This window comes from Fusarium keratoplasticum, chromosome 7 (genome assembly GCF_025433545.1).
Source record: "Fusarium keratoplasticum isolate Fu6.1 chromosome 7, whole genome shotgun sequence".
NCBI lineage: Eukaryota > Fungi > Ascomycota > Sordariomycetes > Hypocreales > Nectriaceae > Fusarium > Fusarium keratoplasticum.
The window spans coordinates 1,920,033-1,944,666 of NC_070535.1; the positions used below are offsets into that span (position 1 = coordinate 1,920,033).

Below are 24,634 nucleotides of genomic sequence, written 5' to 3' on the forward strand. Positions count from 1 at the left end.
ACGCATGTACTCACGTAACTCGGCACGAGAAGGGATGGGCGGATGCACGTGATGTCGAGCTGTGGCCGGCCCGTGTGCGCTCTTGCTGGTTGAGGCAGAGTTCTCATGATCTCCGAGTCCAAGACGGAGCTGGAAGACTTCAATAACGCTGACGAGCCATTGAAACGCCTCGTGTTCAACAACCTCATCCCTGTCAATCGGTATCTTCCTGAGAGATATGAGGATATCGAAGACTTTATGTATCTCTGCTTTCTGGTCTTCTTCGGTCTTGGGAAGGAAGACTCTCCCAGCTTCGTCCAATTCATACTGGGCTACCCCATCAGTTGCGCCGCTCGGGTTGTCGGAGAGCACATATCTGAGCTGCTCAACACCCTCTGGTGTATTGGTCAAAATTCGTGCCCATAGCTTCTCGATGAAATCCTGATCTTCGGGGTTGTTTTCATGTGGAGGAAGTTGATCCAAAAATGATAGGCGTTGGAAGATGGTCTTCTTGCTGTTGAAGGCAGATGTTGACGCCTTGCAGGCCTCGACGTCAAACGTGTCCAAGCTATCGGAAAATCGTTTCAAGAAACCAGATTCTCTGAAGATATCAATTGACCAGGGTAGGTTTTCCCAGAAGTTTGTCCAGGACGGGATTTTGGAGATAATGATAGATGCGTAGACCCAGAGGGCCACACGAACTCGCCTTCGCCGATCAGCATGATCCTTGATCAAGTTGTGTTTGCGGGAATCGTCGCACGTCTATATTGGATTACCATATTGAGCCTGGCGCAATAACGTTGAAGTACTTACCATGAGGGCGTTTCCAAGTTTGTCGTTTACCATGCTAATTCTCAAGATGATCAAAATGCAATAAACCAGGTTGACATCGGGTGTAGACTTTTGAGTCAGCTGGTTCGCAGTCTCTTGGATATGATGAAACAGACATAGTTCTCTATACCGGCATGAGAGCCAGATGAGAGCCTTGTCGCATTCCAGGAGGGTGTCAGTTGGAAATCCATCCAAGCAAGATAGAATGAGATTCTTTTCGCCACCCGGTTCGTCACTCTCAGGGAGAAAGAGATGCTTTCCACTACAGAACGAGGAGGAAAGAAGCTTCCCTGAGTTAACGGGATGAACTGCGATGGAATTGTTGACAACTTACTGTCCAATGCACCCTCTGCGACCCCTTGAAGTCATAGGGAAATTCAATGTGATCGCCTTGAGGTACTTGTTTGACCGAAAAACCCCATGCTTCTGCGACTTTGGAGCTGCTGGGTTTCCGGAAACGTCCTCCGGGGTTCGCGAAGAAAAGGAGTTTGAGCAAGGCGGCGCCCAGCATATAAGGCACTCGACATTCTTGCCCCAGTACTTTGATGGCTAATGGTCTCCCGATGCTTTTAAAGAGGAGGAATTGGAGGTGCAATATGTCGGCTCTCGGCTCATCGAGACATTCAAGGACCATGGCTTCATACAAGGACGTCCCTAAACCAAAAGTTAGCTACAAAAAGGACTAAAATTTTGTACGAGAGAACAGGAATGGTTATTTGCCAAGAAATACAAATCAACTTGGTATGCAACTCACTTAGAAAGAAGGAGCCTGCTTGGATGATTTCCAGAAACTGCGCCTTCGTGCATGGACCCCTGAAAAGCCTTGGCTTGCGTAAAGCTTGACAAGCCTGGCAGGGAAAACCCCCAGAGCACTATTTCCCTATGTCAGAGATCTTCGGTTGTAAAGGGACATAACACAAACCGATTTGTTCAGGAACTTGCAGCGGATACAGACACCTGTTAATCGCGCTGCCCGTTGTCGCTTGAGTTGTTCCCCGTCGAGTCGCCCATGTCTCCCACCTCTTTTACCAGGCACCAAAGGCCGCTGCTGCGGGAAGATCGGTGGCCAACCTAAGTTGTAGGTACTAGGACCCGATTCCAAAACGCCTAGCGCTTCCATCGAGGGTCCGCCGGTTGCCACTGCGCTCGTTGCATGGGTATTGTCGGTATTGTGGCCAAGTTGTCGGAATGGAGATAGGCCAGAAGGTGTGCCATGATGCCGAGGCTCGCGAAGGTCGGTCCTTGCGTCGAGCATTTCCGTGTCGCCTAATGGACATCAAATGGTTAGATTCATCATGAACTCGAGGCTAGTCAAAGCGGGGCCTTATCTGCTTACCAGAAAGATGGAGGCCAAGGTGTTGATCAAACATTGGTTCAAAGCCTTGCAGGACATCGAGTTGATCGAACCCAAGTTGAACTTGACCTAGGGGAGGCTCAGTGGGAGGAAAAGGAGCGTTGCTTGCGAGATCAAGGTCCATCGGCTCAGGGTTAGGTACTTCGAATGTCGGAAAATCTCCTTCGTCAGGGAAAGGAAACGCTGGCCAGATTGGAGAAACCTCTTCTTGAGAGAGATTGCTTTCAACATTTGGGTCAGGCTGAGAGGCCTGGCCTGCATGGATGCCACCGAGCCACGGGAAGTTGTCGGCTATGGGAGCTGGAATAAAGTGTAAGGATGTTTCAACGCTTACACGTAAGGAGTAAGATCATCACCAACCTGTGTCGCCCATTGACGCATGTTCACTGGGCCAAACTGCATCAGGCATCTCTGAGAAATCAATGCTAGAAACGTCAAAAGTCGAGATATCGAGGTTGTCTAGAAACGAGACAGGGCCAGGGGCGTCTTCAGTGATGGTTTGGGTAGTTTCAGGATTGGTGACGGTGGCGTCCGGGTCGAAAAGGGGAGGAACTGCACCCGCATCTTTGGAATGAGGCATGATGCTCAACTGATGAGTGCCTATGTCCTATTATCGACGAAGCAGGCAGAGCCATGCCTTCTTATACTTGATGAAGGGCCTGACTGAAACCAGGCTGTGGCCCCTCTTCTCGCCTATCATAACGTTGTGGCGTTATCTCACCAATCATCGCTGTAGGCGGTAGGAACGTCTTCTAGGTACGTACTCTAAAATACTGGGGCTGCATCAGATCAACCAATCATATTTAGAGGCGGAAGGTACATCGACCAAGTACCTGTCTCATGCTGTAGAATTGACTGGGATACAAATGGTGAGGCTACCTCAGTCGAGAGAACGCCCATCTATCAGAACAAATCCAGCCACCGCTTTGCCTGACCTTTCGAGAAATTGAGCCCGATCCTGGGCCATTCTTTCTGTTGTGAAGTTGGATCCTTGAGTGGCTCTCCACTGGTCGGTCCTTTAGCTCCTGGTTGGACTTCTTCCAGCTCGTCGATGCCCATTTGCTCCAACTGATGACGACCTCCCGAGATTCGGCATGCGAGATCTCGAACCACTCTCTGTGATCCTGTCCGCACTGGCCGCATGCCAGGACCTTTCGTTTGGCCGCGAGTTCGGCATGGATCTGGGCCTCGACACGCATCGCATGAGGAAGCAACGGGGTGTGAGCCACTACCTCAGTTACCGGAATGCAGCTCGCGAGCTCATGCGCACGGTGTTCAGGATGATATTTGGAGAAACCAATCTTCAACACCGACGCTGTACTCAGGTCCATTTGTGACCGGAGAATGTAGATGTGGCCGAGACCCTGTCCCTGCAGTGCGCTGGGAGTCAACGGGCTCAGCATCTTGGCCCTGACTTCCTCGCTGACAGCCTTTCTATCTAGGTTGCTGGTTCTGAAGGGGCGAAGGAGGGACTTGAGAGTTCGTCGTGGTTTGCTTTGTCTGGAAAGGTGCTCTGCTTCGCAGATAGCAGCTAATTCTTTCAGCATTTTAATCATGTGACTTCTGAAGTCTTCAGAGTTGCATGAGCTTTGCGAGCTGGAGCATATGGCCGTTGCTTTCTCGGTGTGCGCTGCCGATCGAAAGATGAATCTTAAAACCGTGGTTTTGTGAGGGGTTTCCGGCAGAAGAAAGTTGCGAGACGAGGCGCCCTCGAGACGATCTGAGCCGATCCAGACTTTGCTAAGACGGGAACAGCTACATTTCGTCTTGTGGATATTGCCCGGGGACAATCTTGTCTTGAACGTTGCTGTAAACGATGACTTGGTGTGGTGAAGCCTGATGGTCAGGTCGGTTGGAAAAGCACTAGAGCTGATTTCTTGTGCCATTGTTGACTGGGGTGCCTGGGCGTGGTTATGGGCAGCAGAGGGCAGGGAATAAATCAGAGTATAGAGCTAAATACATGGGTTCTACGGATGGCGGGCTAAAACGCTGTCTTTTATTTCGCTCCTGGACTGCTTCTGCCTAGCCGCAGTAAAGTAGGCCTAGGCTGTTTCAGTGACCAGCTCTGCCTGAGTATGGGGGAGATTTCCAACTACGGCAATTCAAATTACCTACTTGAGGAATCGAGTGAGCAATACTGCCTTGCCGTGGGGGCAGCCTTCTGATTCGGGAAACCTAGGTCTGTTGAACGGCCTCGAAGAAGCGGCCATGCTCAGCCACCCTCAACCTGGGTTTCAGGTTCCTCAGCCCGGGCTTAGCACCAGCTCGGCTTTAGAAATGGAAAAGGATTCCAGCATGCTTGAGTTTTGCCTCCCAGCTATATGGCATCTACTACTAAGTAAAGTCGCTGTCCCTCTTCTCTCTCATCCTCCCTCCTTAACCGCATCACACCTCGGCATCAAATATACTCGACGGTGAAAATGGCGGGTGCGTAGCCGTTGACAGCCGTGAATGTCTGGCTTGGAACGTTGAACCTAACATCCTTGTTGTACATGGCCTGAACAGCTGACTCCGGGGCGTCGTCCAGGCTCTTCCAGCCGCCTTCGCCGAGCGAATGGCACCAAAGGGTCACCTTCTCACCGTTCTTGATGGTGGATCCATTCAATGGCCGCCATCTACCACTTGATTCCAACTTACGGAAAGAGAAACGATTAGGGCCCTGGTTCTCCTGCTGTGGAACGAGTTCGCCGTTGGTCTTGTTGACGAAAATCGTGCTCGCATCTCTGCCAGGGGCCCGGCGTGCGTCGCCCTTGAAGAGAAGCAGGGGGTAGTCTCCAGAGAGCTATATCAACAGTTAACCTTCTGTAAATGCACTATTTTATGACTTTTGGGGGTTTTCTCACGTTACGCTTGGGGCCAGCAGCCTCATTGTTGGGGTCACCGTCCTTGACTGACAGGGGCCACAAGACCGTGTTTGACCCGATCCAGAGACGGATCTTGGTGTTCTCGTTCCACGGCTTGTTTGCGTCGAACTTTGGCGGCTCGACAGGAGCAGGGACAGGGTCTGGTTGCTTCGGCGCGTCCTTCAGAATCTGTGCGAAGAGGTTTGGAACGAAAGCATATTTCTTGAAGCGACCAAGCAAAGCTTGCAGAGATACCGGTTCATCTTGCTGTGACCATGCTGTTAGCCAATTACACGCTGCTTCATCTCACAATACGTACCTGAATAACCCTCCAGTTCCGCCACACAGCAACAGTAGCCGCCCAAGCAGCAGGACTGTACCAATCGTGTTAGCTAGGTAGTTGTACCATTGATCAAAAAGTGTAGGATACTTACTCGGCGCAAAGAAGAGTATCACCACCACGGGCTGTGAACGAAATTGCCGAGTTACCTCGCTGGTTGTTTGAGGTCTCGTCGTGGCCCGTCTGGGTTTCGGTGGAGCCTTTCACCGATGCAGCACCCAGACCGTAAGAAACTGCTGCACCCACGGATGCCTTGAAGTCTTCCTTCGCGGTACTGCTGGATGCACTTGCGAAAGAGTCAGCCGCCTTGGTACTCTCCAGTCTACCGCCCAGCAAAACTTCCTGAGCAAAGATGGTTCCAAATCTTCGCTGGAAGTCTACCAGCTTTGCTAGAGTAGGCTCCTCTTGCAGCGCCGCCAGAGCCTTGTCGCAGTACTCAGAAACCTGAAGAGTATTCTCATCCAGAAACAATCTCACACGGGGGAAATTGTAGGTCGCATGGTACTCTTTCCTCTGGCCGCCTTCGGTGGAAGCAGTTCCGCGAGATGATTCTGACTTCATACCCGCTGAGACGCTGACGGAGACCAGTGGCGTTCCTCCGCTGACCATTGTCTCGACGGCCTTGGACGAGAAGGCGTTGTCGGCCAGCGAGCTTTGGAACTCTGTGCTGACTTCGGTGATGGCAATGTGTGGCGTGTCTTGGATCTCGACAAAGGGCTGCAAATGTGCTATAGATGATCTTTTCTTACTATACACCAGTTCAAACGCTGGAAGTCGAGCGCTGGTGATCTGAAGCTGCTTGCCACGGACGTCGAAGGCGTAGAGGAGTTTGTTGAGCATCATGATCTTGTCCCAGTCCTTGTTGGCAAAGTCGACAACACAGTCAAGCATACCGGCAGCACTTGGCAAAGTTGTATCACCCCGGGCACCCGCCCACCCGACACTTTCAGCCGCGTAGTTTGCTTGGTGACTCGCCGAAAGGGTTGGAGCAGCGATCTGGGACTTGCTTCGGTCTGTGAGCGTTGTATCCGCTTTGTTGTTCTCCGCCCAGGTTGCTCCCCATCCTTGAGCCGACCTTGGAACTGGGGCCATGGCATCCTCAACGCACAAGTAAGCCGTCAGGACGGGAAGAGTAGCCGTTTCAACCGGCCCTTCATCTTTCTTGGGCACAAGAGCCTGTAGCTGGGTTGCATTGACACTGATGAGTGTCAGGTAGTAAAGCAACGCGTTCGTCTCGTCAACAACAGCACAGTTCTCAAGACAGAATGACCACTTGGAGTCAATCTTCTTGTCCAAGTACGTTCGTACATCTTCCAGTGTCACCTCTTGAACGCTCTTCTTCAAAGCCAGCTGCTTGTAGTTGATTGTTGCTTTAGGCTCTTGGCTGGCGCTGATCTTGTTGATGAACAAGACTTGAACGTGGAAGCCTTTCCCGAGGGCCTGTTGGGCGATCTCGGGGAGATCTTCTGCTGCGAGTTAATAAACATGATTGAAAGGCTGCGCAGGCAGTCACTCACTGGAAGACATCTTGGGGCTAGCGTCTGGCAAGGGTGATGGAATGAAGAGCTGTTGCTTGAGGGTAGTCTGCTAATAGAGTTTTTAGAAAAGACGCAGGACTTGAAGTACCTCTTATAACATTTATCAGGGTACGTCCTACGAAACTGTAGATGAGCTGTATGGGCGAAACCTTCGGTGACGAACTTCTCTCGATTGTGAGGCCTCGGCCCGGAACACGGTGATCCCGTTTGCCAAGACCCACGATGGTAACATCGCAGACCTGTTCGTATTCCCTCGATGGTAGCGTACCCAGTGCCAGCTCAGCCAAAGTCATTAGTCTTTCCATGAGAGTAATTATCTCCATTCAGCTGGGTCGACTGCGCTCTGGACTTCAATAATGGCGAATGTCTCATCAATAGTTTTCCAAGGGCTGAAGCATCATGCATGCGTACCGTTCATGTGCCAACTGTGTGCCGTCTGAGAGTTCGTCCGCAGCTCCACTTGGGTGCAGGATTATTGGATTGTATCCTCTTTTGGCTGTCGATACAAGCTAGTTAGTGTGGGGAAAACCCCCCCGGAATGATCTGCTGGTTATTTGGCTGCTCCCCCACCAAAGCTATTCCTGTGTTTTTTTTCCTCCCGAGACACAAGGTAGCTCCACACGCGCCCAGAACATCAAGGCAGAGGCAGGCTAGCGATAGTGCCTCGGTTCAGCTCGCCACCATTGCTCTAGGCCCCGCAATATTCCCTCATCGGATTGCTGCAGGCCTCCAGTCTGGCTTCACCATCCGATGAGAGAATATGCCATCTGAGTTACTCTTTGTGGGAAACTGTCTGTCACACCAGACGCCAAGTGGTGGATGAGTATCAACATCGTCTGGCATAAATAGCTCTCCCATGCTCCGCAACATCTGAGAAATCCAAGCAAGCTATCCTAGCTCTATCAGCTTCTTGTTACAGCAATATTCAACTCCCATCTCACATCCCACGCCATCAGCGCGCCCAACTCTCTCATCCTTTTTATTCTTCCCCAAACAAACAACCAATCTCCTGTCTTCCCTGACAATAAAGCCATCATGGGTTGGAACCAGTGGGCTCTCCTCCGCTTCGCCAACAAGACCTATGATGATACTCTGAAGCTCAAATTCCCCAACAAGGGTGACCACTGGGGATGGCCGTTTGAAGACACCAAAGACACCAGTACCCGCAACCAGATCGAGTACAGCACCATTGAAGAGAAGGATATTGAGCCTCAGACCACCTATGCCTACGGTCAAACTGGAAAGCAGAATGAATGGGCTGGCATGGAAGGAACTGTTGATATCTATACCAAGGCAACCGCGGGCACCAAGGAACAGAAGATCGCCCGCAATTATTATTCCTGTCCTTGGAGCGGTTCCAACAAGTTCAGTATCTCCGGTACTGCCTCTGGCTGGAAGGTTGACCAGTGGGGTGCTGATTACAACGGTGATGCACTCGGGTCGATCACCATTGAGGTGCGCCGCACGTAGAGCTGTACATTCATCACAACTCTGCAAGATGGATTAGGCAGTTTGGATCGAGTTGTGGTATTTTCTTTGGATGGGAACTAGTCCGTACTCAGTATACTTATTTATCTTCTCTTACTACACATCTCCCGCTCAGCTCTTGTGATAGAAATGAATCCCAGTGTGCTTAGATTTCGTCTTTGAGTATCTTGGTCCGTCTACGATCTTCTGGCTCAGTTAGCCCATCAAGGGCCGGCCTTCAACTATAATAAAGAAAACATTGTCGACACATCATAGTATCATATCCCAATTCTAACACAGTGTTGGTCCTTCTACTTCATCCTGCATCAAATGTCCTTCATGGCCGAGCACTAACCACAATTCCCAGCCGTCGTTCATCTGTGCTCTCTTTTACAACCAGCGCCTTATTCCAAGGTTTAGGACCAGAAGTCCCATGCCCCACGTTTCCCATTCCCTCTATAGCCCTTGACCCTAATGCGAGAGCGAGCAACTGCCCAAACCCTCTCCAGCCTGAGCTCGTCCACGGTCTTGACGAGAGCAAGACAATCGCTCCATGCAGAATGGCAATAGCCACATGAAGTAACAGCACAGTAAGTGCTAGGATAATGGTTTTGCTGTTCTGAGAGCTGTATGCATATCGGTGGCTGTAAATAGATTGTTCAATGATAGTTGCGTCGTCCCCAGGGAAGATGTCACTGTAAGTGGCCGTATGCAGGAGTGACAATGCATCAGTCAAATACAAAGCGAGAAAGGTGGCAATGCAGCTTGCTGGTCGAGCTAGTGGCTCACTGTTGCAGATACCCAATGCTTGACGGTATGTTGAATTGCGCGGCTCGACATCCCAGGGTCTGGTTGCATTTCCAATGTCGGCTAACCAGGTCTCATTCATCTGAATAACGTCAACGAGATATGGCGGCCAGCCTTCAAAAAGATCTTTGGGTATTTCGATGTCTGTTTGCACAGCCGGCAAGCTATCCGAGGTAATCCAGACATTGGCCTCCACCCAGCGAGCTTGCACTAGGCAGAGTCTGAAATGGGGGCTTCGCTCAAGTGGTCTAACACGCGTGCCGTTGGCGTTGTCGACGAAAAGCATGGCGGCGCTGATTCGAGCTGGGATTTTGTTCTGAATGTCCAGAAAGGCAGGCTCGGCTTCATCAAGAGATGTGTTGTCAAGATAAGCGAGATCGCTTTTTGTGTTTAGTTTCGTTGTAAAGTTTCCATGGAACGAGTCATAGAAATCGAACTCTACCCATTCGTCTTTTTCCAAGTCAACCTCATTCTCCACACTGCAGCTCACCGCCACCACAGGCTGCTTCCATGCCTTCAAGTCGGAGGAAGGACTGGGCCGTGACCTGATCAAAAGATTCAGCTCATCCCGGTTAGTGGTCATGCTTTCGCCAAGCCAGTAGGAGACAAACACCTTGGGAGCGGTAGCAACGATGGACAGTGGGTTACCTTCGTCCAAAAAGCTTGGGACAAATGTGGACGAGTTATACACCGAATATGATATCGGTCGCTCGGGTAATGAAGTTGGGAGGCGAGAGATTGAAATGTTGACAAACCGGGGGGCAATGTTAAGAAGGTCGCCATCAGTTTGCCATGGATCTGAGAACGTCGCCTCAATCATAGGCCGAATCCTCTGATCCCGATAATTGTCTGCGTCTGCGTAGCTGGCAATATCCGCCATATCCGAGTAAAAATGCGGGATCGATCCCTCAAGATACATCAAATACGGGTCTTTCGTATCGACAAAATGGAACCCGTGTTTGAAAGACCATCCCAAATTCGTCTCTTGACGTTCCCACCATCCAAGACGAGGAATCATCAAGATGGCCGACAGGGGATTTGAGGCAACGCCAATCAGGATGAGAATAATTATTAGCCCAGAAGTGATGCTGTGGAAACGACGATTCGCAACTGGACCCAAGATAGTCCCCCAGAACTCCCAGCTAAAGAGATATGGGACTGGAGATGAGAGGTAGAAAGGCGACGAGAGAAAGCCAAGCGAGACCCCGCCCACATCGTTGGAAAGAAGGCCGTAGCTGATTCTGTGGAGAAGAATATCGCCCAGAGACATGACAATGAGAGATTCATGAGCCTTGGCTGCAAACTGGAGCGCGTTAAGCTCCTCCGAGGTGGGGTGGCTATACGGCCATTGCAGTTCCGTCAAGTTCAACGCTGAGACGACCAGCGTGATGATTATGGCAGGAAGATGGAACAGAGCAAAGTCACCAAGAGCTGATAACCTGTTGGTACTGCAGAGAGCCTTTGGTGGCTTCTCGACGCGCCTTCCTTTAGGTGCATTTGGTATTGAAGGCTCAGATATCTCCTCGAATGATGATCTGGACTTCACTGAAGTCCGAGCCGTTTTTGAGTCTTCTGCCCAGGGAAAGGTCTTGGGGGGAAACAGCGGCGAGCCCGACCGGCAGCTCCCAGCAACATGAGATTGATCTGAATGTCCCAAGGGATGACTCTCGACGCCCTACCACCTCCGCGTTAGTTCGAAGCCGTCTCATTGTCTGAGGTGCAAAAGCCAGTTAAACCTACGTTTTGAGAGGATGAATATCCATTCGAGGTTATGCTTTGCAGCTCGACGTCTCTCATGTCTTGCAACATATTCATTAAACCAGAAAAAGGGACGAGGGAGCTCGACGTTGGAAGAAAGAACTTGACAACACAGCCCAGTTGGTGTAATGAGATTTTACTTCGTCTCATTGGCTCCTGTACTTTTCATTGGCTCCAAAAAAAAAAAAACGCCTCTTCTCATCCTTCGTTTCATATAAGAGTACCCCTGTCCAGGATTAAATCCTACGTGTGGTATCACGTGACGAGGTGTTAAGACCGCGTCAGAAACACAGGAAGAGGGCAAAGGTGAGAGTATTAGTTATGAGAAATATTCCAAATTTAAGAAGAGTGTGGTGATAACTAATGGGACGTCTCACGGCATCTTTTTCATCTCAATCGACATGAAGAGAAGTCGTCCTGAGCCCCATAACCGTGTTTAGCACTTTGCATTTAGAGACCATCGGACTCTGAAATACAAAATGCAAAATTTAGATATTCTAAAATGAAGCATGCAGGCTGTCTAATTCCGTATGGTACAATAGCAGTTTACCTATCTAGACAAAAATATAGCCGAACCAAGTTGAGCAACGCTCAAGGTATAGGGTAAGTGCCATCAGTAAGACCCCGGTTAACACTGGCCAGTTAGATCTATGAAGTACCAACACACCTGAACAGAAAGTGAGTGTTTGTTTGACCATCATGAAGAGGGTTCCAAGCTCTCAGTCATGACCATATCTAGAACAATTACCTTTTAATGGAGATTAGTGTATATTGACTACAGAGCTGCTGTGTGCTATCTATCCCAACTGAGTATTTCACTGTGGCTAACAATGACCTCATATCCATGCCGGCAAGGAACTTGGGGAAGGATCGGACCGTTGCGGAACGTGGCACTGGAAAGAATCCTACCGCTCGCCTGCCCGCTTGGCCAGTCTGTCCTGGGCTGGCGAAGGGTTGTGCTCCTGGCTAAGTCCTGTCTTGATCAAGTCAGTCAAGTTATCATGCAGGTTCCATGTGCTCATCGCATTACCCAATAGCTTCCCCAGGCTGGGATGGGGGAAATGGAGATAACGCTCCAAGGATCATTAAGTGGCTGCACCGGTGGCTGATCACGTAACCGCCCCGGCCGGAAATCTGGGTTAGTCGCGATTTGGAGGTCAAATATAGCTAAGGGCCTACTTACCTGTGAAATGATTGGACGCTGGTGCAGATATTCTAACGGGTAGGGTTACGGAATACCGTATTGAGATTTTCGGGTAAACTTCAGCACTTGATCTCCAACACTTGGTGGTCCTTCCCAGCTCTCCACATCGCCGCTTTGTAGCAGCTGGCCTACATCCCCTCTCTTCGCTCTCCCGTGAACCGTGAAGAGAGTAGTTTGTTATGATATATCATAAGTTGTGCTTGGGAAATGGCCGGTACACACATCGTGAAAGAAAGCAATCAGTGAGTTCTACGACTGAATGATTTTGACAATAGGGGGATTGTCTTGGGCGTTCTTTTAGAAGCGCTGCTACGGAGTAGTCCATTCATTTCTTGATACTATTCTGGAATAAGTTTCTACATGATGAATTTCTTTCCTCAGTCCACTCACACTGTTGTGGCCAGCTTAAAGGGCGAGCTGACCTGGTGGATATACTGACTTTCGGCTACCGACCAGGACGCTGGCCCGGCCAGAAGTCCACGGGCCCATTCCCCAGGATCTCCATCCTTCTTCGGAGTATAAAAGTCAAATTTTAGTTAGTCCACGAATCTCTATTTACCTAGATTGTACACGGGGGGGCCGAAGATGATATCATCATCCCAGACATGTCAATGTTACGAGGTTGATCCATGGCCTCCGCGCATGAACTGATCTTTCTGCAGACAGACCCATATTCCACTCTTGCATAACCGCAGAATATCCGAAATCCGTTGAACCGAATCAACTCGTTCCTTGTAAAAGCTGATGGCTGCTCAAACAGTCTACTACTCGACTTACAGCTGAGCTGACAAATACCCAACACATCACTCACCCCAAGGCACGATGAGAGTCTAGATCTAAAGAAAGTAAACTATTTCTTAACCTTATCTCTTGTTTGACAAACGTGGAGATTGACCGTCCTCCCTGGTGTGCCGTACATCCGGGCCCACCACAGAGCCTTGCACTTCAGCTGACGCGACTTGATAGTGAATTGCATCATCGGGAATAAAAGGGCCTGGACCAACACCTCTGCCCTCCCTCCCGTCACACAATTACATCTCCAGAAGACGTTTTCGGCAGAAAAACTGCCAAGACGACATTGGTTCCGCAGTCGGCGGCATACATGGTTCCACCTAGTGAGCCGACTATGGCGGCGCGGCTGATGATAAGGCTTCGCGATGCGGCCGTTGGAGGATTGCGATATTCGCTCGCTTCATGCCCCGGATTTACTATTGGATGGGGTAGGAGAGCAAAGTGGGAGGCCGAGATGTGGGAGTTTGGACTGCGGGATACATGAAGGATTTAAGAGTCTACATGACTGCGCTGTTCACGTTACATCCTCACCCAATTCTTGCAAGAGCCTTCCAATCCCCAACATGGTGTGGTCAGAAGCTTTTGGCCGTCTGGCCTTTGCGAAGAAGCATGACAGGACTCCAGAGGAGCGCGCCTTTGTTCGCAGGCTGGACCTGTTCCTCATGACATTTGGATGCATCTCTCAAGGTAAGTGAGAGTTTTGCACAGTGCATTCCGCCCTCTAACCAGTGCTTTTCATGTAGTCATCAAGTTCTTGGATCAGACAAATATCACATCCGCATATGTGAGCGGTATGAAGGAAGACCTTGAGCTGTTTGGAAATGAGTTGAACTTGTGAGTGATACAAGCGTGAGACTGGAATTCCTGCTGACCACAACCAGCTTCACGACCTATTTCAATATCGGCTACTGCATCATGCTCATTCCCTCTCAAATCATCTTGACCTATGTGCGGCCAAGCATTTGGCTTTCAACGCTCGAGATTGCTTGGGGTGTCATCACTGGCCTCATTGCTATTGTGCACAATGAGAAGCAGATTTACGCCCTCCGCTTCGTTCTTGGTCTGCTGGAGAGCAGCGCATGGCCAGGCATGATCACCTTGCTGAGTGAGTCATCTTTATCTGAATTGATTCGTAACATAAACTGACCTTTAACCCTTAGTGTTGTGGTATACTCCCTCTGAACTGGCAAAAAGAATGGGTTTCTACCACTCTGCGCGAGCAGTCGGTGGTATGATGTCTGGAGCCCTCCAGGTTGCAATCCTGAACACTCTTGATGGACACAGTGGCCTCCCTGGTTGGCGGTAAGAATGGTCTCTTGCAAAGAATGGACATCAACTAATGACGGTGCTGCAGATGGCTTTTCATCATCAACGCTATCATGACTGTCGTGCTTGGCTTCTTCGGCTACGTCATGCTCCCCGACACCCCGAACAAGCCAAACCCCTGGGCCAAGTGGTGGTTCAATGATACTCATGCGCAGATTGCCATGAAGAGACTTGAACGACATGGACGGTCTGAATCCAAAAAGATTACCTGGGCAGCATCGAAGTAAGCATGGTCCCTTGCAGGACACCCGCCCCTAGCTAACGGAATTGTGTAGGCGAGCTGCTCGGATGTGGATCACGTACTACATCCCCGCCTACTGGGTGGTCAGCGGAATGAGTGCCGGAGCACTGGGATACTTCAATGTCTTCCTCCGATCACTGATGGACAGCCAGGGCCAACCCGCCTGGACAAAGACGCAGGTCAATGCTATTCCCATTGGTGGAGGCGCTATCCAAGTTGTCTTCAGTAAGTGAATCCCCTCACACAGGGAGCCTCTTCTGACTCGGGATCAAGTTTGGTTTTGGTGTATTCTGTCAGATCTTCTGCAGGTTCGATGGCAGCTCATTGTCACCCAGAGTAAGTGATCGCCTTCAATGCTTCCAACTGGGATGCACTAACACAGTTAGGTGCCATTGGCCTCATCCCAGCCATCATCATGACGATTTGGACACGGAACCCCGACAGTGTACCTCTGAGTGCAGCTTACGCGAGCTACTTCATGACTTACATGGTCCAAGCCTCGGGCCTTATTCTTCTGGCCTGGTTTACAGACATGTGAGTTTCTTGGCGCTGTGCCCTTGATGTTGATCAAGTTTCTAATATCCGCGAACAACAGGTTCCCAGGAGAGCCCGAGGCTCGTGCCCTGATCGTTGGAATCTCGGTCGTCGCTATCTACGCAGTCGACGCTGGCAGCCAAGTATCAGTTTGGCCAGCGACCCAAGCACCGTACTGTAAGTATTTTCATGCACATGTTCTGCCAGCGAGATGCCATAGATAAGCGCTAATCCTTCTCACCAGACAAAACGGGTTGGGTTGTCATGCTCTCTATGTGGACAGCAGGCATCATCCTCATCGTAACTCTGCACTTCATCGACAAACGATATGTCACGTTCGTATTTCCCCAATCACTGACCGGTTGACAACGATGCCTAACAAATCATCACACAGTCCAAAGCGGATCGCCACTTCCGAGCCCATCCAGACCGTAGAGTATGAGAATGACTCAGCTGGGTCCGATAAGAACGAGAAACGTGTTCAAGTCAGCAGCTTGGCATAGGAAGGGTGTAGATGCATCATTTAGGCCTGGAATGATGGCTGTATGTTAGAGGCGACGACGAATGGCGGACCGGAGTGTCTGAAGTGCAAGAGCAAATGATCAACTAGTGAAAACATCTCAGGGCGCCTCTAACCTAAGCCCACACTTGCCTCCATTCTTTCTCTCTTGACCCCGAATTTTCAATGCCTCCAAAGCCAAGCATCTTGGCCCTTGTCTCGTAAAGAACCGTGAAGTAGCATCACAAGACTCGCCGTTGAACGTTCCATCAGCACCTAGCAAAGTAAGGGCATGCAGATATTATTAGTAGCCACTACCTGATGACGAGTCACAGCTCGTTGCTACAAACAAACCCCAATGCCACAGCCCGACCCCTCAGTATCCTCCGAACCTATCCTCCACCCATATCCATCCCTCAAGTCGCCAGTAAAGTCTGGCATCGTCCGGTATCGTCCCTTAAAGGATATCAACACAGTTGGCAAGGGCGATGTTGATCAAAGTGCCCTGATAATGTTAGATAAGAACCAGCTGAGGCGTGGTGAACAGTAACTTACGGTAGCAGCTCCAGTGTTGCAGCAGTAGGCGTTTCCGCCCTTGCAATCATCTCCAAGAATCTGGACAGCGCAGGCGAGAAGGCCAGTGCAGCAGACCTGCTGGTTCTCAACGGAGCAGACCCTGTTGTTGCTGTTGGTGGTCTCGGTGGTGGTGGTGGTGGTGTCACCGCCCTTGGGGGGACCAGCACCACGGCTGTCGTCTTGTCCACCACCGAGGATGGGCAGACCGAGACCGGGAGCCGGAGCTGCGGCCACAACAGCGGCGAGGGCGAGGATGGAAGCGAGAGTGAACTGCATTTTGAAGGTGGGTGGTAAAGATTGAATAAGATGAGTGAGTTGTGGAGTGTGTAGCGAGTGAGTGATGATTGCTGAAGATGCTGAAGCTGATGAGGAATTGAATGCAGTCGAGGGGCGGAAGAGTCTGGCTTTATAGTTGAGAAGCGTGATTGTGTGTTCTCACCTTCAAGAAAGAGATCAAGAGAAGCTATCCTCTGTTCCCCCCTTTGACTCCATCGCCAAGAGAATGCAACACTCCTCTGGATTCTCATGGCCCTCACACAGAGACTCGATTCAGTCACGGTTTGTCTCGGGCACCAACTGCCGGGAGATCAGCCAGTGCCGATGTCGATCTTCCGCTCAGGCCCAGTAACCGTCACAGGGCTGAAGATCGCCCCGAGATCCGGTCGGCAGTTCAAAGCCTGACTGCCGAATGAGAAGCCCAGGAACTTTTGCAGCGGCTACCCGTCCTCTGCAAATATTCGGTCGTCTCTCGGCCGGATGGTGCTTGCGCTATGTGACGTCAATGGGAACTATGGGAAACTGCCAGAGCACGGAGTTTCCCATGGGATTTGCAGTGTTATGCAGCCAGGGGAAACCCCGTAATGGGAGATTGAGGTTTTGGATAACAGTAGCATCATACTGCAGATGCATAGCCGAAATAGGTAATGACGGACGGCCCGGCTTGCAACTATTGGACACAGCAACGTCGTCATTCTGCTTCCCTTCCCCAGCTGTGTGGTAAGCGGCGGTAGGATGCCAGGTACTATCAGAACCTTAAGCTAATTTCTGAGGGGAATCAAAGGCTGTTGGCCGAATTTGGTGTTCGTGTTCTGGGTTGGAGCTGTAAAAGGGCCGTTTGTAAGCCACACCGTTGGCAGAAACCTTTTTCTTTTAAGCCACATCATTTCAAGAGAAGAGCCGTGAATCCCCGTGACAGCTAGCTACATCTTCATATTTCCATTTATTCTTGTACGATTTACTTGTTTGACAAGCTCAAACATACCGATACGTGCATGCTGGCTACATGCTACCCAGTATTAGATGGATAGCTAGACTCCGGTCTGTAGACTAATCGCCACGAGAGGCTAAGTCATACCAACTGAAGCCTGCGAGATCTAGATAATTAGCTGTGTTGTGTTAAGGCTGCAGTGATCGACAGGTAGGTCTCTTTATCGTAGTATTGTCGGCATCCGTCTCAAATACTAATTGACGCGAATGTTGGTATTCGTCGCGTCCCTGCACGTCCAAACTCACTCAATGAAGATCACTTCTAGATACAGATAGTGCCCAGGCGTAAGGGACACCCGGATAGCAATGGCAACTGCCTCTCGGTCTATCTTTCCGGGTACACAGGACCTTGACATACGTGCATCAATAAGAAAGCTGCCAGTACCGACTACGCTCATCCACCATCCTCTCCTGACCTCATTTCCGAATCATGCAGACGATTTCTACAAAATAAAGCGACGGGCTATCGGCAACATCCTTCTGTGTAGGGAGATCTGAAAGTTTCCTGTGCCCTGTATTTGATTCCGCCTCGACTAACGCGTCGTGGTCTTGACTTTTCTGCTGGTTTGTAGCCCGGAGATGGATGAAACTCCCCGCAATGGCTTCAACAGGTGCCGTAGTGCAAACTGAAAGGAAACTTCTCGGTGTTATTCTACGTAATCTGTGTCTATGGTGTGTGGTATTGGTGATGGCAGGCCAGTGAGACAGAACGCGTGATGTTTGTTTTCGCCAACTTTGTCAAGGCCAACTCTGCCAACCTGTTTCTCCTTGGCCTCAATCCCGGATCTCAGTTTCCACAGGCTCTGGGGATGTGTAGACGTTTGGGGACTCGTGACCGTGGTCTGAAAAGTCCTGGCCCATTGTGTGCAGCTTGCACTAGATCCCTGCCCATCGATTGCTAACGCAATGTACAGCACATGGGGAAGGGCTGGCCAGTCAGATAACTACCGAGTAGAGAGTCAAATATATCAGACTCCAGGGTAGACCAGCACACGTTGTCTGTGTTTCGTGAGCTTTCACCTGTGATAGCATGGCTATCGCTCAGTCACTGTTGAACCGGCCTGCAGGATAATGGAGCCTCTTCCGGAATATGTCTGTATCGAGATTCAAGTTTGTGTATATGTGAAGCTCGAAAAGTTTCTGTATACGTTCCTTCGTAACCCTGACAATTTGTAAAAAGAAAACCTTGGAACTTGGTCACGTATTGTGATCTCAGAAGTCACATCATATCAATCATACTATTCATTTGTCGCTCATATACTATTCATTTGTCGCTCATATACTGCTCGGAGTATCCATGTATCCCAAGACGTACTATTATCTACTTCAAGTCTTCAATGAAGGTCGAAGAGGCCTTGTTCTGATCAGATAAGTGCTCTTCTCGCCATGAGCAGGCTAGTTCGCTGCCTTTTTGGGAGCCCTCGAGTATAGCTGCTGTCCATCCTTCTCAAAGCCAGCAATAACATCCTGTCCCTTGTCGCTCACTAGCCACTTGACAAATGCAGCAGCCTCGTCAGCGTTGGGTGCCTTTGCGCCGATTAAGGCCCGGGCAGGGTTCAGAAGGAGATCATCGGCGTCGTCGGAACCAGCCTTGTAGATTTTGGTCTGGTTCCTTAGTTCGGCGTCAAGAGATAAAATGGTGCCTCGGTCTGTGATGGTGTACTCGTTTAGGAGAATGGCGGCGGTGAGAGCCTGGATTGGGAACGCGATGTATTGGTGATACCAAGTCGAGTACGCGGTGGCCCACGGGACCTGTTTGAAGATTAATACGGTTGTAGGTAACAGGAAATGATGGTACATACTTGTCCGATGCCAGCCCAGAGAAGGGTCTCTTTGATGTTGGTCGCAGACTTGTCATAGCGACTGAGGAAGCGAACAGGCGGATTGGTAGCACTCCCCTCAGCCGCCTCGTGGAGGGTGGCAAACATGGTAAGAATGTCATCCGACTCGGAGAGGTTGGCAGGGTTACGCTTTGGACCGATGAGCAGGAAGTGGTCACGGAAGGCATAGTAGCTGGGCGACTTCGCAATGCCTTGCTTAATCGAGATGTTCTCAGCTGCCTCATTGTACGTGATGCCCACGTCGGCGTCTCCCGTCTTGAGATACTGGATGCTGTAATACGTATCGCTCTTGATCCAAGCTACTTGGAAGGGCTTCTCGCCATCCGTGACTCGATCTTTGATGTATGCATTGGCGAGCTCTGTGGTGTGTTAGCGGGAAGGTTCACCTGCCACACTGTGAGCCTACCTTTGATTAGGCCGCTTTGACCGGCACCTCCATTGGCGATGCGCAGCTTGATGGAGTCGTTCTTAGCGAAGTCAAAGCCTCCACTATAAACGGCCTCAGGCTCGACTGCGACGCAGCTTCCGAGAAGAAGAGCGGCAACAACAAACAGTCTCATGGCTCTAGTCAAGTCGCGTGCACTTCTGGTTGGCGAGAGAGTGTAAAAAAAAAAGAGGTGAGATCCTGGGGACCGATGAGAAAGTCAACCATCCATTTTTCGTTGAGGCGAAAGGGGCCTTTAAATCAGAATTCATCGCGACAGAGATTCAGCTCAGCTCGCCTCAATCCGCACTAGTCAGACCATGTCTCAGAAGCTATTGCGAGCTTCAAGTCAGCGCATCCACCATGGGCAAGGATCGACATAAGCACAGCGGCACAAACCATTAGCTCGCCAGGGAGCAAGCCAGAGGTCTTATGGGTGGGTGGTACAGTAGCTGCAGCATCTTCATGACAGCTTCCGTAGGCGCCGGACTGCATATTTGTCGATGAAGGGCCGCGTCTCTGGGAGTATATGTCGATATGGTTCTACGCGAGTGAAGAATGGTGATGCAGGATGAGCCGTAACTTTGCATCCAGAAGGTGGGCATGACCCATGTTTGTTTTGATCGGCATTGAATGCTGCAGAGTGTGGACGACGCTGCGTTTTCACATTCCTTGTCTTATTCACACACGAATCAGGTCCCTTCTTACAGGAGGTTGGGGTGACAGCCATTGCCGACAGCTGTCATACGTACTCATTAACCGCCTAGGCCGCCGCCTAAGACACATTAGCTCCCTGACCACCCTTGCTGATGGTCGATCACAATTGATCCTAGAAGTTTAGCTGGACGAGTCCGTTAACTACACGTCAACATCACTAGCCAGTCTTGGAAAACCAAGCCAATTTGGCGGCCGCGATTCACCAGCCAGCTTGAAGGAGACTGGCTCACAACGCCACATCGTTTCCACCGCCGCCGGCTGGACAAGATCACAGCCGAGGTAACCAGTGAGAGAGTGCTTCATCCTTGTACTTGTCATGAAGAAAGCGTTTTTAAGCTTGCAGATCCTAGTCCGCTAGTCAAATTTGACTGAATGGCATGGCGGTGAGGATTTGTGCGATGTCGCAATTTGTGTATTACATCTTCTCTTGAACCTATGGCTGACAAGACTTTAGCCAAACTGAGTTTACTCCCGCGCAAGAAGAGCGGATGCATCGTACTTTCAATTCGTTGAGAAAGGGTAGGAGCTTTGACATTCACTAATTTGGCCTGATTTAGAGGAAGCAGAGAACCCCAAGGAAGTACATTCGCCTGACGGACCCCGACCTAGCTTCTGGGGGGCATTCATAGTGCAATACTTGCTTCTAAGCTTCATCCTCGGTGCCTGAAATATTTAGAAAAGCTCGTCATTGTAACTTGGTGTGAGTAATCAAGGAAATCGTAGTAAGGATGGTCTCTTATCATAAGAGCAGTCACAAGCACCCTACTAATTAAGCTTTGTTTACTTGAATGGGAACTTGTTGGCTGTTTTTCAGAACCTGAGTATATTCGGTTACTTTTTCTATCTCAACGTTGCGCAGTAGGGGCAAAACGCCTCTGCGATCAATATACTCTCTATCTTACACTTTACCTGCGATGCCCGTATCTACAGGTTGTGGTGCTCATTGCAGTACTCGCAGAGGTTGCCACCAGGGAAGGTGACGATGTTGCGGCAGTCGCACTTGGTGCAGGTGCAGACAGGGTTAGCCATGTCGACAGGGGCCGCGGTGGTGGCAGTCTCGGCAGTGGTGCCGGTCTTGGTGGTGTTGGCGTGAGAGCACATGGTGATTGTGGTGTAGTGTGTTCTGTGATTTGTGGTAAAAGAGTTGCTCGATGGCAAAGTGTGTTGTTGAGTGTTAAGTGTTGGTTCTTGTTGTGGTTGTGTGTGAGTGTTGATGATGAGAAGAAAGTCTGGCTTAAGTTGGGAGGCACTGTTGTTTTTATCAATCATTGGAAAAGCGTTTATGTCAATACTGCTTCCTGTCCGATGGATGAGCTTGTGGTATGGTCGCGACCAAGCCCTCGAACACTCTTGTTCAGCAAAGGGCCTTGCCTCAAGCAGGGCCAATGCGTTGCAAGAATACCATTGAACATCATTTTTCATGTTGCGCTCAGCAAGTCCAGTCTTTGAGCCAAGCTGAAAACTTACCACTAATGAGCCCAGTGTTCACAATTATTCTATATGAAGAACTATCAAGGTATAGTGCATGGTCATGCACAATATGTTCTTTGTTATCTTGGCTGATAACTTCTTTTTGAGGCTTCACTACGTTCACATGATACTTCCAGAACAGAGGGAAAACCTTAAAGGCTGCAACTCTTTTTGTTCAAGATTTTCTTAATTGGTCGGCCCTTTAGGAGAATAGAATGGGCGTCACATTGCTTAAGCAAAATTCATACGATGGCTTCCTTAATGAAGTGGCTAGAGTACTCTTTGTTGAACAACAATACTGAGAATCAACAACGAACATAGCTTCCACCAGCTTTACACTTGAGCCACCAAAGAACCTGGGAGTGCTCGGAGGCGCCATCTAAATCGCAAAGAGAGCCATCAACACAACGCCCATCAACCCAACAGAGGCAACAACTCTGCTACCACCACCAACAGCTGGAGTGTGAGCCACAGTCCCAGAGGAAGACATAGGGGTAGCTCCAGATCTTGTTCCATTCCCTCCACAAGTGGCTGTCTGCTTGAGTAGCTTCAGCTCATCACCCACAGCACCAGTGTCGCCTCGAATAAACCGCCAACGCAGCTCGCTCTCATCAATAATGGACATCTTTCCAAATCCAAAGTGAGTCTGGTCAAGAACCTGAGTAAAGTTCTTGATCGGCTCATCTTTAGCCAAGAAGCTGTGACTCTCGATATTTCCAGCAGCACCGTTGGTGATATGGGTAATTGACTTGCCGTTGTTGACGCGGTAGGTGCTGTTATCAATGACGGAGCCCATGTCGATGGTTCCGTTGAAACCCATTGGCAGGAGTCGCTCATACCAGTGGATGTGTCCGGCGATGTAAACATCCACACCATGCTTGAGCATCAACTCTTCCCAAGCAGCACGCATGTTGACCTGGTACGTAGAGACCTCGGAGCTGTAAAGTGGACGGTGAGACATGACGATGACCCAGGGAGTCTTGCATCGGTCAACGCTGGCAAGGTCCTTCTCAAGCCATTGATACTGTTGATAAGCCTTCTTGTCGTTGATGTCTCCGCCAACCTTTCCAAACGGACCAGAGTCGGTCACATAGGTGTCTCCGGGAACAAGAGTGTCGTTGTGCTTCTTGGCCTTGTCACGCGCAAAAGATGACTCTGGGCTGTTGGGGTAATCCGTCTCACCATTGAGCGAGACAAAGTGGGCGAGGCCATAGTCGAAGGAATACCAAAAGTTGCCGACGCCGCCGGAAACATCGCCCGGCATCTGGAAACGATATTGATAGGCGGTAAAGTTGCGCTGGGACGGCGGGCAGCTGTAGTAGGTAAGGTTGGAAGTCTTGGAGGTGCCGTTGGCCTTGTCCTCGTTGAGATAGGCAGTCAATTCGTTGTTGGGACCGTCAAACTCTGAGCAAGTTGCCTCGTGGTTGCCGGGGAGGACCATGTATGGGATCTTGGTAGTGATAGCACCCATCCACTGCTGCCAGAGATCCCAGTTGGATTCGTAGATGACGTTCATGTCTCCACCCTGAGGGCTGCCCTGGTTCGGTATCTCGCCCTTAGGAAGAGGAGTCTTGTACTCCTCGGGGATTGGACCACCTCCAGGAAGCTCGGTATCGGTGCCATTATAGCAGAGGGGCCAATCGTCAGTGCAGGGAAGAATGCCAGAGTACCAGTCGTCGGCGTAGGAAATATCACCACCGTGCCAAGCAAAAGAGGCACCGTCGTCAACGGCTTTCTCAAGGTACTTGTGGGTTCCTTGAGCGTTGGTGTAACCCATGTCGTTGATCACCAGAGCAGTGAAGCCCTTGGAGTCTCCAGCTGGGCGAGCAGTCTTGAAGCTGAGCACATCAGACTCAGTGGTGCCGTTAGCCGCAGGAATCTGATAGTAGTAGGTAGTATCAGGCTCAAGGCCATTGATTTCGACGTTGTGGAAAAACTGGCTGCACTGGGTGACTGCCTTGATCATGGAGCAAGGCGGCGTCCGGTCATATCTGTTTCAAGTAAGCTTTTGGCTTGTTTGTCGTTTCACCTATTTTGACTTACGTCTTGGAAGAGCCATGGGCAGTGTTGATTAAACTATCAGGAGACTTGCCCCAGCGAACAGAGGGAGACTCTCCCAGACCGAAGGGAGTCTGGAAGTGGACGTTGATGCCCTTGGGCCAGTACGAAAGAGAAATGACATTGACGTTGTTGGTGGGATTCTCCCTCTTTGGCTTCACTGCCGGCGGTTCAACGAGACGCGGGAAACCTTTGCCATTTCCGTTTACACTGGGATCGACCCAGTCACCAACAGGCACCTCAGGTCCCGTGTATGGATATGTTTCATCCACATCACGGCCTTCAATGGACGGTGCTGCAATGGCGCCGCATGAGAGGATGGCCGCAACAGCGAGACGGTTCATGGTGACAACGAATGGCGATGCTTGATCAGAGGCTTGCAGACATGCACAAGCCCAAGACAAGAATTCGAAGCGTCAATTATATACTCATAAACGGCACTAACGCACCTATCTTCAAAAGAACTCAATTTCCGACTTACCAAAGATGAACACCGAGACTCTGGTTCTCATGCATCGGATCTATCCCCAATCTTGGTATTTCCGTGTTGTTAGATTCGATCTACGGACAATTGGTTGCCGAACATCCGCTATCACCCAAGATTGGCGAAGAGTTTCTCCCACGTGCATGGGGACGTTGACAACCCCTGCAGCCGTTTGTTCCGGCGCCCGCTAAATAGGTAGTTGGGAACTTTTGTTTGACCAAATCAAGGAATTGGTATCATTGTGCAAAGAGTAGTAACTCGTAATCAATTGGCGTCTATTGGACA

The 24,634-nt window shown here is 50.2% G+C and overlaps 7 protein-coding genes across 7 annotated transcripts; 2 read left to right on the forward strand and 5 right to left on the reverse strand.

The window, feature by feature from the left end:
- Positions 1-3,039: 3,039 nt before the first annotated feature.
- NCS57_00978400 (uncharacterized protein) lies at positions 3,040-3,567 on the reverse strand (the record flags this gene model as incomplete). Its single annotated transcript, XM_053059546.1, has 1 exon — positions 3,040-3,567. The coding sequence occupies one exon, from the start codon at positions 3,565-3,567 to the stop codon at positions 3,040-3,042; it is 528 nt and encodes a 175-aa protein (XP_052911617.1).
- A 995-nt stretch (positions 3,568-4,562) lies between these two features.
- NCS57_00978500 (MACPF domain-containing protein) lies at positions 4,563-6,874 on the reverse strand (the record flags this gene model as incomplete). The annotated part of the gene is made up of 5 exons (XM_053059547.1): positions 4,563-4,946; positions 5,008-5,274; positions 5,327-5,381; positions 5,442-6,813; positions 6,865-6,874. The coding sequence occupies 5 exons, from the start codon at positions 6,872-6,874 to the stop codon at positions 4,563-4,565; spliced, it is 2,088 nt and encodes a 695-aa protein (XP_052911618.1).
- A 1,046-nt stretch (positions 6,875-7,920) lies between these two features.
- On the forward strand, positions 7,921-8,355 carry NCS57_00978600 (uncharacterized protein; the record flags this gene model as incomplete). The annotated part of the gene is made up of 1 exon (XM_053059548.1): positions 7,921-8,355. One exon carries the CDS (start codon positions 7,921-7,923, stop codon positions 8,353-8,355), a length of 435 nt encoding a protein of 144 aa, XP_052911619.1.
- A 5,121-nt stretch (positions 8,356-13,476) lies between these two features.
- NCS57_00978700 (MFS domain-containing protein) lies at positions 13,477-15,517 on the forward strand (the record flags this gene model as incomplete). The annotated part of the gene is made up of 11 exons (XM_053059549.1): positions 13,477-13,600; positions 13,657-13,747; positions 13,795-14,018; positions 14,074-14,215; positions 14,268-14,462; positions 14,515-14,705; positions 14,754-14,816; positions 14,867-15,014; positions 15,076-15,191; positions 15,259-15,349; positions 15,409-15,517. 11 exons carry the CDS (start codon positions 13,477-13,479, stop codon positions 15,515-15,517), a joined length of 1,494 nt encoding a protein of 497 aa, XP_052911620.1.
- A 453-nt stretch (positions 15,518-15,970) lies between these two features.
- On the reverse strand, positions 15,971-16,455 carry NCS57_00978800 (uncharacterized protein; the record flags this gene model as incomplete). The annotated part of the gene is made up of 2 exons (XM_053059550.1): positions 16,069-16,455; positions 15,971-16,018 (listed from the first exon to the last, which is right to left on the reverse strand). Exons 1-2 carry the CDS (start codon positions 16,363-16,365, stop codon positions 15,971-15,973), a joined length of 345 nt encoding a protein of 114 aa, XP_052911621.1. The 5' UTR covers positions 16,366-16,455.
- Positions 16,456-18,750: 2,295 nt separating this feature from the next.
- NCS57_00978900 (uncharacterized protein) lies at positions 18,751-19,756 on the reverse strand (the record flags this gene model as incomplete). Its single annotated transcript, XM_053059551.1, has 3 exons — positions 18,751-19,107; positions 19,158-19,555; positions 19,603-19,756. 3 exons carry the CDS (start codon positions 19,754-19,756, stop codon positions 18,751-18,753), a joined length of 909 nt encoding a protein of 302 aa, XP_052911622.1.
- Positions 19,757-22,186: 2,430 nt separating this feature from the next.
- NCS57_00979000 (Purple acid phosphatase) lies at positions 22,187-24,209 on the reverse strand (the record flags this gene model as incomplete). Its single annotated transcript, XM_053059552.1, has 2 exons — positions 22,187-23,798; positions 23,851-24,209. 2 exons carry the CDS (start codon positions 24,207-24,209, stop codon positions 22,187-22,189), a joined length of 1,971 nt encoding a protein of 656 aa, XP_052911623.1.
- Between the last annotated feature and the right edge of the window lie 425 nt (positions 24,210-24,634).